At 42.7% G+C, this 14,802-nt stretch overlaps 1 protein-coding gene across 1 annotated transcript in view; it reads left to right on the top strand.

Moving 5' to 3' along the window:
• Positions 1–3,181: 3,181 nt before the first annotated feature.
• The window catches only part of zfpm1 (zinc finger protein, FOG family member 1), a 102,224-nt gene continuing 90,603 nt past the window's right edge, over positions 3,182–14,802 (top strand). Inside the window, exon 1 of the mRNA XM_084017471.1 lies at positions 3,182–3,714. Coding sequence (XP_083873597.1) covers positions 3,675–3,714 — 40 coding nt within the window. The 5' untranslated portion in view covers positions 3,182–3,674. The remainder of the gene's footprint in view (positions 3,715–14,802) is intronic.

Genomic DNA, 14,802 nt, shown 5'->3' with positions numbered 1-14,802 from the left:
AAGGCTGTAAATACAGCAAACGGTCAAACAGGAAGGAGGAGCTGCTGGACCTGAAGCCGGTCAGTGAACGAGCTGCTTATAAAACCAACATGGGGAGAAGTGGACGACGCGTTTTTGTAGACCATTATTGTAGTTTCTCCAGTGGAGACGCACGCCAATCCCGGGGCCGATCATCAGCAATGAGCACCGTGGTGAACTTTTCCGAAATCCTTTTGAGTTCTCCTTCCAACTTTCCTTAACCCTGTGACGCTTTCACCAGAGGTCAAGGAAAAGGAGTTGGGACCTACTCTATTGACTATTCGACTGCAACCAAGGTTCCATCCATCCATCCATTTTCTACCGCTTATCCTGTATTCAGGGTTGTGGGGGGGCTGGAGCCGATCCCAGCTATCATTGGGCGAAGGCGGGGTACACCCTGGACAGGTCGATAACCAGGGTTAAATGGGCATATTAAATGTGTTACTTGCTTAAACAAGGTGCGCAGCTAAGAATGTGTATTGTGTGCTCACCAGTCTTTGTCTTTAGGGTGTGGAGGATTGCATTCCCCAGGAAATGGACACCGCTTTTGTAGTTCCGGGCCCCCGGGGGCAACCAAGTGTAAATTGGTGTGGGGGTGGTGGATGTAAAATGGTCCTTGTATGTTATATTTTAGTAAATGGAATATGAAGAGGATATATGTATTTTCTTTGTTAGTGGAGGTACATGAGGGAGTGTATATAGGTTACTGATTATGTGGTGGAAATACAGGAATACAAATGGTGGGATAAACATGTTGGCAGGCAGTGGATCCCGGTGGATGGACTCTTCCAGGGTCATTAGCTGTGACTCCCTATAAAAAGGCGCCATTTTAAAACCCTGGGTTGGTGGTACTGATTTGTCTATGCTGGTTGCTTAGAAGGCTAAATAAAGAACCACCTCTGTGGCCCACCTTAAACCTGCCTGTGGATCATTCTTTGCTGTACAATCCAGTCGTAATTGTGGTCATTCTCACCCAAAGCTTACAAAGTGTGTTGACAAACAAAACCAGCCTGAAGGCGATATTACAACAGAAAGCCCAACAGTGAGACAAAACAAGCGCAAGACAAACTAAGATGAAATCTAACCACTAAAACAACAAATACAAATCAATGAAATGACAAGGAAAATAGGGGGCTGCACGGTGGTGTAGTGGGTAGCACTGTCGCCTCACAGCAAGAGGGTCCTGGGTTCGATTCCCGGGTCGGCCCGGGTTCCTTCTGTGTGGAGTTTGCATGTTCTCCCCGTGTAAGCGTGGGTTCTCTCCGGTTCTCCGGCTTCCTCCCACAGTCCAAAGACATGCAGGATGGGGATAGGTTCATTGATGACTCTAAATTGCCCATAGGTGTGAATGTGAGAGTCAATGGTTGTCTGTCTCTACATGTCGGCCCTGTGATAGACTGGCGACCTGTCCAGGGTGTACCCTGCCTTCGCCCAATGACAGCTGGGATCGGCTCCAGCCCCCCTGAATACAGGATAAGCGGTAGACAATGGATGGATGGATGGACAAAGAAAATACAAATCAATGAAATGACAAAGAAAATACAAATCAATGAAATGACAAAGAAAATGAAAAAGAGTTAATGAACATTAAAATACATGCAGCATTAACAATATAAAAAGTCAGTCTGTAATAATGCATTTTAAGAAGTGATTTTAAAAGCTTTCATCAGATGCTTTCATGATAAGGAATGAGGGCTGACTGTATGGTTTGATGACTATAAAAATAACACTTTGGTCTAAACAGTCATCCAGGATCTCAACCCATCATAATGTCCTTTGAACACTGGAAACACTGGAGGTCTGTGGAGTGCCTGAAGACTGGAAACTCTCTGAGGTCCCGTCATCATTTAAAAGTTGGCCACTAGGTGGCAGCAGCGACTTTAGCTGGTGGGAAGCCAACTTCAGCTGCTCTCCATGTTCATGTCAAAAGGCAGGAGCGAGTACTGTATATGACCCAGAGGTTGCAGGTTCAAAGCCCCGAATAGAATAAAACGTTTCTTGAATTATTAGTCAACTGACGTGGCGGTTTGATAGCAAATATGAGCTCTTAGTGAACTGTTATATCTGTTATTGCAAGACAAAAAAACTTCAAACTCAGTTGAAACTCTCTCTCTCTCTCTCTCTCTCTCTCTCTCTCAACTTGTGAATTTTTTGGATGATGATCAAAAAGTAAATGTGTTTGTGAATAGTTGATATATATATATATATATATATATATATACGTCTCAAAATATACCATGTCCCTGCAATGTAAAAATAAAGATATTAACCAGTATCATAAAATAATATGAGATGAAACAACAGTGGGAACACTCAACACTTACTTTTCCCTGCTGTTCATCAATACTCAAATGGTCCATAGCAAATTACAAAACATAGTAAAAGATAGTCTATGTTCATGTTAATGTCTGAAACAAGTTCAGTAAAATGATGCAGAAACACAAAAAGTCTATTAACATGTGTATTCTTAAACCATCATAACATATGATAGTGTAATACTGCTATTGCACTTTGAATAGTACCCTTTTAAAATGGAGTCGTCGGGAAACTAAAGTCTAAGTGTACAGTCTGTTCCTAAAAGGAAATCCTGACTAATCTCATGTAAACAAGAATCAAAGCACAGAACAATGAAAGTACTCAACAATATCATATATTAAGCCCTTAAAATTAGATCCCCCCCCCCAGTAATCACAACTTGATTGTGGGGGAACTGAATGAAATTCATAATTTGGCCCCCAGTGACAGCTATCGTTCTTCAGTTACCATACATGCAATAAATAAATAAATGAATAAAAAATTGCAGTAATATACTTTAAAAAGGAAACAAACAATTATTTTAGTAGTTGTTTTTGACATATTAAAATGCCCCTCATATTAGCATGACAAAACAGTGATTCTTAGAATAAACATATACCATTAACGGATACAACATGAATACTTAAATTAATATAGATAATATTTATAATGTCTCTGTGCCTATTTTATGTAGTTGAATTGTTATGGACTGTGAGTATAATATGTATTTTATTTTGATAGATAAAAAAGCATGCTTGATGATCGCTTCGAACCAATGGGAGATGAGTGCGGTGCCTACGTCAGACGTAAGGGGCGTTTCAGAGGCACGTCTTCTCCTCAGTAGTAAGCGGAGTTGACTGTTTGCGATCGAGCTCCATTGAAAGTGGCTCCCCGCTTCAGTGACATTACGGGCGGACAAGTGGGCGGACCGGCGACGAAACTTCACAGAAAACAACAGCAGTCACTCCGCTCACCTCCACGCGTTGTTAGCGTTGAACATTTCCGAGGAAAAACCCCGTGTGTGACGGACGCGCCGGGGGTCGCGGCGGTGGCTCGCCCCGGGGAGAGGACTAACGCTGGGGAAAAACGGGAGAGAGAAAGGTGAGGGCGAAGGCACGTTTGGGAAGAGTCGGAGGACAGTGACAAGTAAGCGGACTCAAGCCACAGGTAGCTCCGCGTAAAGAATATCAAAGTGCGGGCGGGTCATGCGGGTTTCTCCGGTCGCTGATCGGAGCGCTGCGTCGCAACAATAAACGTTGAAGAAGAAAAAGAAGAAGAAGACGAAGAAAAGCAGAAAACCGAGGAACCAGACCGCTTTCTCCGCCGCTACGTGTGTCCGTCCAAGCGGGCTCCTAGTCACCATGTCCCGGAGAAAGCAGAGCAAACCCCGGCAGATAAAGCGTAAGAAACAAGTTATTTGCTAGGTGTTGTGTTTGTGTTGTGAGTAGTAGTGTGTGTGTGTGTGTGTGTGTGTGTGTGTGTGTGTGTGAGACGAGCCACGCGCTCTCTGGGAACAACGGTGCGTTCACTGTCAAGTAAATAAATAGAATGCGACTCCAACTGTAAACGGCTGACACGGTAGTTTTATGACGCTGTTTTTATGGGTAAATATCACATGAAACGACCGTAAAAGACTCACAAACGCGTCTTGTTGGTCATTTGAGTAATATGAGCAAATTGAACCGTAAAGTGCAAGTTCAGTTGAGTTCGGGTAGGCTGCGATTTCTCAGAAAGCCGAGGGAGTCAGGCTACACTTTTTTTTACGACCGTTTTTTAAAAAGTTATTTAAGCGCCACTTTAGCCGCCTCGCTATCTAGACTGTGCAATGGAAGTTTTGTATTATTATTTATAACCCCTTGTAAAGAATGCTTTGTCCATTGGCAACTAAAACTGCAGCCGTTGCTTCCTGTTTAATTCTGTTGGGGAAACGTCAGTGCTCTCTGAAAAAGCCGATGTGAACAGAGATAAAGCAGCGATCCGATGTGAGGCCAGATAAAGATTAAAATTGGATCTTTTTTATTTGTTTTCTGTCTGAGGCAGCGCCGAGGCCGCCGTTGCATTCTCCCCCTGGCTTTTCACTTCTCTCTTCCAGAGATGGGGCGTCAGATAGCCCGCCGAGCTGATCTCTCTCCCTGATAGCTGCTCACAATTGGATCTTTTTTTTTTTTTTTTCATCTATCCCTTTAACTCAATAATGCATCTTAAGGCCGTTTGAAAGGCCTTTTCCCACTCGGTCGCTTGGCTGGTCTTCGTGCTTTACGGGTTCTTCCTGTTCATAAAAACACGTGTGAAGGTTTATCGCTGGACTGATGTTCGGAGTTGATAATAAATGCATATTAATGATGTTGTGATTAACCCCTCCGAGGCAAAGAGTCAGGGAGTCTAAGTGTAATGTCGTTATAGTCAACTGGAGATGAAAGATTAAAGAAACATGGCATCAGCATGACGGTTTGTTTGGTAAGTTATCACATTGAGCAAATAATAATATCTTGTCATCAGTGATTGTGTCACTGTGTTCCCAGAAAACCTGATGTCTAAAAGCAACATTTGGAGTCCCGGCTGGGTATCATGCTACCTAAAAACAAAGATATAGGCCGCATCAGGGGTCACCGACCTTTTAGAGCACACAGTACAGTGTAGACAGTAACACAGACGGCTACTTGTTAATCTTCCAGAATAATATACATTTGGTTATAATTATAATACTAGGTGTGTATCGCAAAATAAAAAAAACACTCACAATAAATTGATTGTGGTGAATTTCCCTCATTGAGATAATTATAATTATATATCATATAATGATAATAATTACATATATATGTGAATAATATGTATGAATACAATTTAATTTACAATGCATCTATGCAGGGAGACCTTATGAGTTCTGATCATCTTATTTAAGATGATTTGATTGTTTTCCACTAAAAAAACACGTCTTATCTGTGACGCAAATAAAAAATAATGTTTTATACAAATTTAAAGTGATTCCAGTATGTTTTATAAAAAGAGTTTTGAACATATTTTGATGATTATCAGGAAAATACCATGAACAATTATTCAGAATAATTTTGGCAGGACAATGGTAACATGAAATTTTCACACCGTCCCATGTCTATTAAGAAGCTACATTGCCTTTATAAGCAGACTGTCTATCTATTATTAATAATGTTTTACCAAGTGATCATAATATAAATGTATATATATATAAACACAATTATATTGTTTTAATTGAACAAGTCTCGTTATTCCTCTGTTAAAATGATTACCACATGGATGAGATGCACACACTTTTCATCTACCTTATAAAGGAGAACTCTTCCTCCCAATTCTGCTATAGTTAACGGCGTAAACCTTCATGACGTGAATTGGCTTGCCAGGGAATGCTCGCGGCATAATGTCAAACTACACTTTGACCCTGGTCAAAGTTATTAATTATACATGATACGTTTGTTTTTTAAATGTTCAATGCAGTGTTAAACAAGTTATTTTCTACAATTATGCAAGTGTTATTGAAAAACAAATTAGGCTGTGTTGTTAGACTGAACTCTATTTGACTCATTCTATTAGCATGTTATAAAGCACAGCCTGTAGGCGACTCACTGGCTCCCCCTGTCGGTGCCTGCAGCCACCATTTTGCCGACCCCTGATACCATGTTTTCCTGACTCTATTTGTGTCTAGATCCTATGAGTCATTGTGGGTTGGTCTGGGTTTTGTTCCTTTTGTCCATGTGGGCCGGCCCGTTGGCCTTTAGTTGGTCGGTTTGAGCCGAGCCGGTGACATGTGGCTCCCTGTGGGCAACCAGCTGCTCGATGGCACCTTGTTGGCTACCTTTGGGCCATATGATATTAATGAGTTGACTTTTCTGTCCGGATAACCAGATAAGGGATCCTGGTTCTGGTGACAGTTGGCTAGCTTGATTGCCTGTTAGACACGGGGCCTTGTTTTAGGGATTGATCCAAAAACATCCAAAAAGCATATTGACTTGAAGACAAGTCAATATACAAAGCAGGTGCAAAATGCTGACTAATTTCCAGGTATTGGAGCGATTCCTATAGTACTCTGTATCAGACTACTGGAGCTAGCCTGGTCATTTGTAAGTGTGAGTGACATATACGTTGATAATGCTGTTCTTTACTTCTCGCCCTCAAGGCTCTAACTCTTGTCAGCCTGAAGCTTACCTTAGTTTATTTATGATTTGTCATACATCATGACTATCAGACATAATTAATGTAATCAAAGTAATCTTAGTTTACCACCGATGTAATATTTTATACATGCAGACTGTTCTCTGCTGTGTTTGACGGGTCGATGCCCCAACATGCCGTTGTCCTTGTCATATTTAGATACAAAATCCCTTATCCAGCGGTGGTGGACTTGATGTGGTGGACTTGTTGTGGTGGACTTGTTGTGGTGGACTTGTTGTGGTGGACTTGATGTGGTGGACTTGTTGTGGTGGACTTGTTGTGGTGGACTTGTTGTGGTGGACTTGTTGTGGTGGACTTGATGTGGTGGACTTGATGTGGTGGACTTGTTGTGGTGGACTTGTTGTGGTGGACTTGTTGTGGTGGACTTGATGGACCGTCTGAACACTAGGGATGCAACAATGCAGTTAGCCCACGGTTCAATATGTACCTCGGTTCTTGGGTTACGGTTTCGGTTCTGTTTCGGTACACATTGTGTGCGCAAGTAGAACAAAATTGCTATTTATATATTCAAATTTTTTTATTTTATTTTGCTTATAAGCTAAGATTTTTTTTTTACATTCAGACACATTCACGGTATTGTATAATCAAATAAATAAATATATAACAAAAATGTAATACGTTCAAATGCCAAAGTGCGGGGAGTAAAAAAAATTCAAATGTAAATATTTGAAATATGTACATATTTAAATCATAAAGTCACTGTTTTAAATACTCTTTGTGCTTTAGCCAGTTCCACGTCGATGCCTTTCTGTTGTTTTATAGAAGTTGGGAATTACCGTATGTTAGTGCTGAAAATTGTAGTGCGGAGCATTTTGATTGGGTGACGGAAGCCTGCAACTACGGAAAAGGGCTGCAAATCTTTAGCAATAAACGTCCCACTGCAGTTGTTGTGTTCTTGTGTTTTCTGCTCCGGTAGAATCGGCTTGTTGGAAGCTTCAACGAGAGACACTGTTTTTAACTGACAGTGTTACCTCCTCAGCCGTCCTGCTTCCAGGACGTTGGATATTTACTCGGCAGGGAAATTACGTGAAATTGTATTGCAAAACTAAAAATACCTCAATTCACAAGTGCGTATTGAACTATGCATGGCGTACCGTGCGGTTCCATATTGTATTATACATACAGTGAACACAGCTTCCCTCTTTCATTCCTTCATCCTCCTTGAAGAGGTTGGCGTGGTGACATTTGTTCAATTCCATAAACCTGTCCGAACAATAATCTCATGTTTAGATAATACATACCAAATGAGGAATATTGTCACATTGGGGAAAAATAGTGGACTATGAGTGTGCATGTAAACGTAGTAATTTTAACTACAGTTGTGACCAAGCATATCAGCTGGGCTGCTATTAAGGATTTCTCTCAATGAGGTCCTTTGGTGTGTTACTGCAAGTAGTCTGTCACTTCCTGTGTTTTAATATTTTTCCATACAGTGGCCTATCAGCTGTGAACTCCTAGCAGACACCTACAGCAAAGCCAGCAACGCAGCCCGGAGATGTATCCCAGACCCCGATGCTGATAAACCCGGGCTCGACTTGTGTACATGTGTGCGTCTCGGGGGTGTTATGGCCGTCTTTATCAGCGCTCCTGGTCCTCTATGCCTCCCCGTGCACCAGGCCCCGGCTGTGGTTGAGGCCGGCTAGCCTCTCAGCCCTGTGACTCTCTTGTGATTTGGCAGACATTTTGATAGGAAAGAGTGAGGAGTGATAAGGACTTTGTTGGACCGGGATGTGTGGGGGTTCAGCAGAGGTGGTGCTACCACTCCCACCGCCACTACTACTTTTACTACTAATGCAGCCGGTCCACCATGTTGTTTTGAGCACGCTGCTTGTTGTCACTGATATGAAAAATTCCAGTCAGGTCACAGAGTGGTTGGGTTGAGTTTCATCATCACAGTCGTACATATACACCTCTAACTACTACTTCCTTTGTGAAATGATTCATACCCCTCATTGATCCCGGTTATGGTTACACTGATGAAGGTAAAAAAGAAAAAAACCCACAACACTCACCGTAAGTTTATCGTGGAGAATGAATGAAAAATACAGGATACAAAAATACATTTTAAAAATGTATTTATCCTTTATTTATGCAGGGAGACCTTGTGATTTAAGATGATTTGATTTATTTTCACTCAAAAGGATCACTGCAAAGGATGTGTCATATCTGTGATGCAAATATATATATATATATATATATATATATATATATATATATATATATATATATATATATATATATATATATAATTTATTTATTTTAAACTGTAAATGCAGTTTCACACAAAATCCCCTGGAAGCCATTTACTCTGAAGTAGGCACAAGTAGTTTTGAAAAATGCTTTAAAAGGTGAGGTTGTGAATTTAAGTTGTAAAATGTGCTACCTTAAACCCACGAAAGCCCACGAGATTAGAAACAGACCGGTATCTCCTTATTTAATGTCTGGAAAGTTCAGTCAAATTTGAACGTGAATTGAAGAAAAAAAGCACGTGTGAGTGTCTTGACTTGAGCATATTCAGAATAAACGGGCAGTTCCTGACTTGTGACTCGGTGGGTGGTCATTGTGATCCTTTGACCCATGGAAGAGAAGTATTTTTGATGAGGTAACACAACTGTGATGTAGTAAAGCTGCGTCTGCAGAGAGGCATATACATGTCTTTGCAAACCTTCATTGGGAAGGCCATTCTGCAGAGGAGCTGACGCACGTCTCTGAAATCCTTCAGAGCCTTCACATGACCCATGAACCATTACCACGGACCTACAAAGAAAATTGATACACACAGTGAAGGCTACACCTAGACATGGGGTGACGGGAACATTTCATGTCACCATTATTCTGCCAAAATAATTGTGATCTATGACATTATCCCAATAATTTTCAGAATATCATTAAAACTTTAAAAATAGTCACTTCACATTTAGTTAAGAAACACATACTGTTATTATTTTTTTATTATTGTATCACAGATAAGACACACTTTTTTAGTGAAAAAAAATCAAATAATGCAAAAATAAAGGATAAATAAATAAAATGTATATCTGCATCCTGTATTTTTCAAAAATCATTTTTTATTTATTTTTTACCTTTTATACCATGATGGATTTTTACGATTATCCCGATAATGGAAATCCACAATCACCTTATTGTGAGTTTTTTTTTTTTTTAATCACGATGCATGATAAAATCCCATATTGTCCCATCACTCGCTATAACACCATAACCTCCAGCAAATAATCCAAGCAGACAGTAATGAGGGCTTGGTGTTTATCAAAATGTGTCTGTATCAAAACAGAGTGAATGTCCAGTCCAAGTTGTAATGATGACTTATTCCTTTGTTGTTGAAGGTGCCTGATTGACAATCCATGCAATTTTAGACCCTTTTATATCGGCAAAGTTCTTGTGAAGTAGCAAGTATCGTTTTGATATCGGTCCAAACCCAGGTATCTTGTTTTTTCCCCAAAATATTTACATCATACATCATGCAGCTTCCCCCTGATTCTCTGGCCTGAAATAACTTTCCTTTACCAGAAGAGCAACAATTGACAACAACCCCCTCCTCCCCCACGACGAAGGCATTAAGACAACATAGCATCGATATCTTTTTCAATTTTGTCCCCCAACAACAATGGATCAGGTCCAGGGCTTTCTGTGGCCCATAGTTGAAGAGGAGAAGTGGATGTTTGTGTAGCAGATAGATATTTGTCTGTGTCTTTTTGTGCGTCATCCTCCCTAACGGTTGGCGATCTTTCAGCCTGATAAGACTTCTCTGCTTGATGGGGAGATAGGAGGCAGGCAGGCAGCCCACTGAGGCTGGATCCCTGGGCTTATATTTTGGCGGTTGAGATGGGAGACGCGATAAAATTGGCGGCGATCGCTGCTGCTGATATCGCAGAAAGCGAGAGGGGGGGGGGGGGGGGGGGGGGAGATGGAGGATGGAGGGCACATTGTAATTACATCTGGCTGTTGCATGCCATTTCCCAGCGTTGTTGTCGGTGGTTTTGTTTGCGATTGGCTGTGGGTGGATCTCGGGATAATTAAAAGAAGAGACGAGCAGAGGGAGAGCAAACGGTGGTGATAAGAGGAAGGAGAAGAGGAGTGGAGGTAGATAGTGGGGAAGAAAGAGTGGAAAAAGTGTGTGGAATACATAGCTGCTAGATGAATGGTGTTGTGGTGTGTTTTTAATGGCAGCCCGGCCTGCTCTGCTGCTCCCCCCACCCCTCTGTGAAGATGTTCGGGCCGATAAGGAGGCCTGCTGATGCTAGATAGATAACGGCTGCAGATCCCCACTACTGATCAGGTTCCTATGACATCAGTGCTGGAGCTCAGAGGTCGGCATGAATAATATGCTGCTGCCACGGCTTAAAGCAAACCGGGACGCCTGCAGAGGCCAGACAAGGAATCACCACTCCTGACCTCCTCCTCCTCCTTTTCTTCTGCTTCTTCCCTTTTTGTAACTTTCATTAGACAGTTGTAAAACTTCTTTACAGCCGAGGTGTTTTCAGATATCCGACTTGAGATAGAGTTCCAGTTGCAGCTGAAAGGAATGTGTTACTGTGTTGTTTTTTTATCTGACAAGGTTCAGGTCACGTGCTTGTTATATGGACGCACAATTGAGAGATTAATTCATTCTTTGTGAGCGGAAAAAACACACAAGCAGCTACATTCCAAGCACACACACACACACGCACACACACACGCACACGCACACACCCAGAAGATTCATGCAGCGCCTTGGTGGCTTTCCCCTTGTGTGTTTTTTCTCCTTCTTTGTTCTGCTTTTAGCTTGATGTGAACTTTTGATAAGCCGCGGGGCCTGATCTCCGGTGCAGATAGAGATCGCCAAGTGTGATAGAGTTGTTATCAGGCTGTAGCAGGCAGGAGCCGAGGCTCCACCGCAATACAACAGGCCGAGGTGGGAGCAGCCGGGGTCCGGACCCTGGCAATCAGTTCCAGCCCTAATGGGATTAATGTTGTTGTATAATAAGATGATAGGTGTGAATGCATTTCTTTTCTCCCTCGATCTTTTCTCACTCATTCAAACCCCCAACTCCTCCTCCTCCCCCACCCCCCTCTCTCTCTCCCTCTCTCCCTCTCTCCCCTCCCTCTCTCTCTCTCCTCCCGAACAAGCATAGTCATTGATTAATTTAATTAAAAATAATTCCACGTATTACTCATTCCAGATCATGTGTAAGATAGCACAGACATGTTGGGACATTTTGCTGTTCATTGATGATTATCTCCAGGGTGTTTGTCTTTTTAAATATCCTATTCAGTTAAAGAGCATTAAAGTTGAAGAGCGTACAGTAAGGAAAAGAAGAAAGTAACGCATCAGCAGGGACGATTCTAATGATGGATATTACACTGGCTAGATGGTGACTCATTGGATGGCGACCGTTCTCGTGTGTGTGTGCGTGCATGTGTGTGTGTGTGTGTGCGTGCATGTGTGTGTGCATGTGTGTGTGTGTGTGTGTGTGTGGTCAGAAACACCAAAGGGGGAAGTTGGCAGGGTTATAGAGGGAAACACCGTTTGTGTTGGGTGTGCGGATGAATTATTACCCTTTCTGCTATTTAGCCGGGGGGCGGCCTCGTGGTGAGTTATGGTTCCCCGACTCTGCGCCGTTGTAAACGGCGTCACCTTTGACCTCAAGTGCCGACGACTCCACAGACGAGGGAGAAAACATTAGCCCGGCCACAGTAGCGTAATCTAGGTCCAAACTGTTTGCTGGAGCAGTAATTACCACTCTGCCAGCTCTTCCCAGGGAGCTTTGTGGAGGCTTAACTCACGGCTGACATGCTCCCCGTCAAACCCAAGAATCCAAGCCTGCTGCAGAGGCGTCGCATCACCGGCTCGACAACACGTGACGGTGCAGCGATGGTCATCATGCAAGGTGTTCCTCAGCATTTTTCAGAGATGTTTCAGGGATATATGTGACTGTTACACCCTTAATATATATTATATTACACACAGGACACAGCCCTTGATGTTTCGTACTGAACTTTACTGCTTTCATTTTTGTTCTTTAACGAAGTGTTAAACTTAAACTGTGACCATTTTTTCTGGGGAAAATGCCCCCTTTAAAACGTATGTATGTGTGTGCGCGCGTGCGTGTGCGTGTGCGTGTGTGTGTGTTACATGGCTCTGATCTCTGGTCAGCATAACTCCGGACACTCGAAGGACAGTGTGCTCGTGTGGATATATCTGTGTGTGTGTGTGAGAGAGAGAGAGACAGCCAGTGTTATGACAAGGCCCCCCCCCAGAGGCAGCGATAAGCCCGTCCATTTGCTCCTACTGTGCTGAGCGCTCTGTTCCAGGGTGTTACGGCAACCTGAGCAAACAACACCGCCTGACCTGCTTTTACAGCCGTAAACAAACGCACACACTTCATAACCGCTCCTGTCCACACCGGCTGACAATAAACGCAACCGTAGCATCCAACTCCCACGTCACCAATATGAAATCAGTCAAATGGTCAAGAGGTCAAAGGTTACGACACTCTGATGAGACGGAGGCTCCACCATCTACTGACGGGTCATAAAGTGCTTAATATACACACATTCTGTCACACTGACCTTTGACCCTTTGTGCACCTGGCTCTCCTGTGCAGTCAGCCATCAAGTCATATCATATTGTTGCTATTGTGTGAAAATCTTGTATCTGTTGTTCATATATTTGAGAGGTATACATTGCCAATGTACTGATTAGTGTTGCATAAGGATGATGTGAAAATGACAAAAATTCACGGAATCAAAATGGCACAGATCACACTGGAATCACTTCCATTTTTCCAAGAAAACCAATCGTCAAAAAAGCTTTTTCTCAGCAGCACTATTTTGAGTGTGACCGTGTTTTAATAGGAGTTGAGTGTGTGACAGCAGGGCAGTGATGTGTCTCTCTCTCCGACTCCCTGCTGCTAGTACCACTCTCCACCTGAGCTGTTAGTGAGGGGCTGGTGGGGGGGCGCTGTTTTACTAAAGTTAACTATCAAAGAACACATAAACTTGAGTAAGGGGGCCATCAGAATACTGCATACCACGTACATTTTATTATTATTTTTTTTCCTTTTAACATTTTTAATTGATACAGTTCAGTATCAGTATCTGGATTTTTAGGCAGTGTATTGTGTCAAAGTCACAATTGTGGTATTGTGACAACACTAGCAGCTGGCGTCATGTTATCCACAGATCCCTCAGACATTAAGCCAGTAAGTCACCGGTTCCTTGTTCATCCTTTCTCTCTCCGTCACATTTTCGGGACCTTTGTGCTGATTCCCACCACTGATCCAGTGGCCCTTCAGCACATAAGTCTTGGATTGTGGGTCCACCATCTTGTGAGCCAAGTCCGCATCATAAAGCATCAGAATGCATCTGTTTGCTGTCCCCGTTTTTACGGGTAAGTAAAAAAAGTGTGGCCAAGGACATGGCAAAGCCAAGAACTGGTTGCCAATTTCACAAAGTGGTTGCCAATGGCAACTGGCAACCCTTACCGTAGAACTGTGTTATGTTTTGTTCCTCTTATCTTTGAAATACAACATTTTCATGAAAAAAAGTTGCATTCCTAAGGAGGCTTGTTGTTGGTGGGAGAGGCATCAGACAATGAAGCAAGGCTTTACAAATGAAAGGATGAAAAGGAAAGCAGAGTAGAAACAAACCCAGAGACGGGATGGAAAAGGTGAACAGCCACCATGAGTGTAGTCATGTACAAGAGAAGAGGAAGAGAAGGAGACAATGCTTGAAAGAGGAAGAGGTAGCAGGAGGAAAAATAGGAGATGATAAGGGTGACTCAGTGTTGAGACCAATGCTGGAGGAGCTCCTGGGAGCCACCTCAACAGAGGAGGTCTAGACCAGGGCTCTCTATGGTCTGACCATGCAGAGACACACACACGCACACGCACACACACACACACGCACACGCACACACACACACGCGCACACACACGCACCTTTAGCTTTCAGGATTCTCAGTGTTTTCTGTGGCAGAGCATTCATCTTCAGCTTGGCGACCCTGAGAAGGTATACATGTCAAGCTTTCCAGTCTCTCTCTGGTGTACTAAGGAGCCTATTTGCTCCTCTGTGTTGTGATAATGCAAACTTCTTTTAATCAGCTGGCAGAGCTATCAGAGCCAGTTGTTGTTGCAGTTCCCATCTGGCTGCCAACAGAGGATGTTAAGAATCCTAAATGACTTGTTTTCCCTTTTTGTACCTGATTACATTCAGGAATGTAAGGCTGATCGTTGCCTCTCTCTGTCTCTCTCTCTGTCTCTCTCTCTCTCTCTCTCTCTCTCT

Source organism: Eutrigla gurnardus (assembly GCF_963514095.1).
Source record: "Eutrigla gurnardus genome assembly, chromosome: 9".
NCBI lineage: Eukaryota > Metazoa > Chordata > Actinopteri > Perciformes > Triglidae > Eutrigla > Eutrigla gurnardus.
Note: the sequence above shows the minus strand (reverse complement) of the source record. Positions and strands in the feature narration are given on the sequence as shown.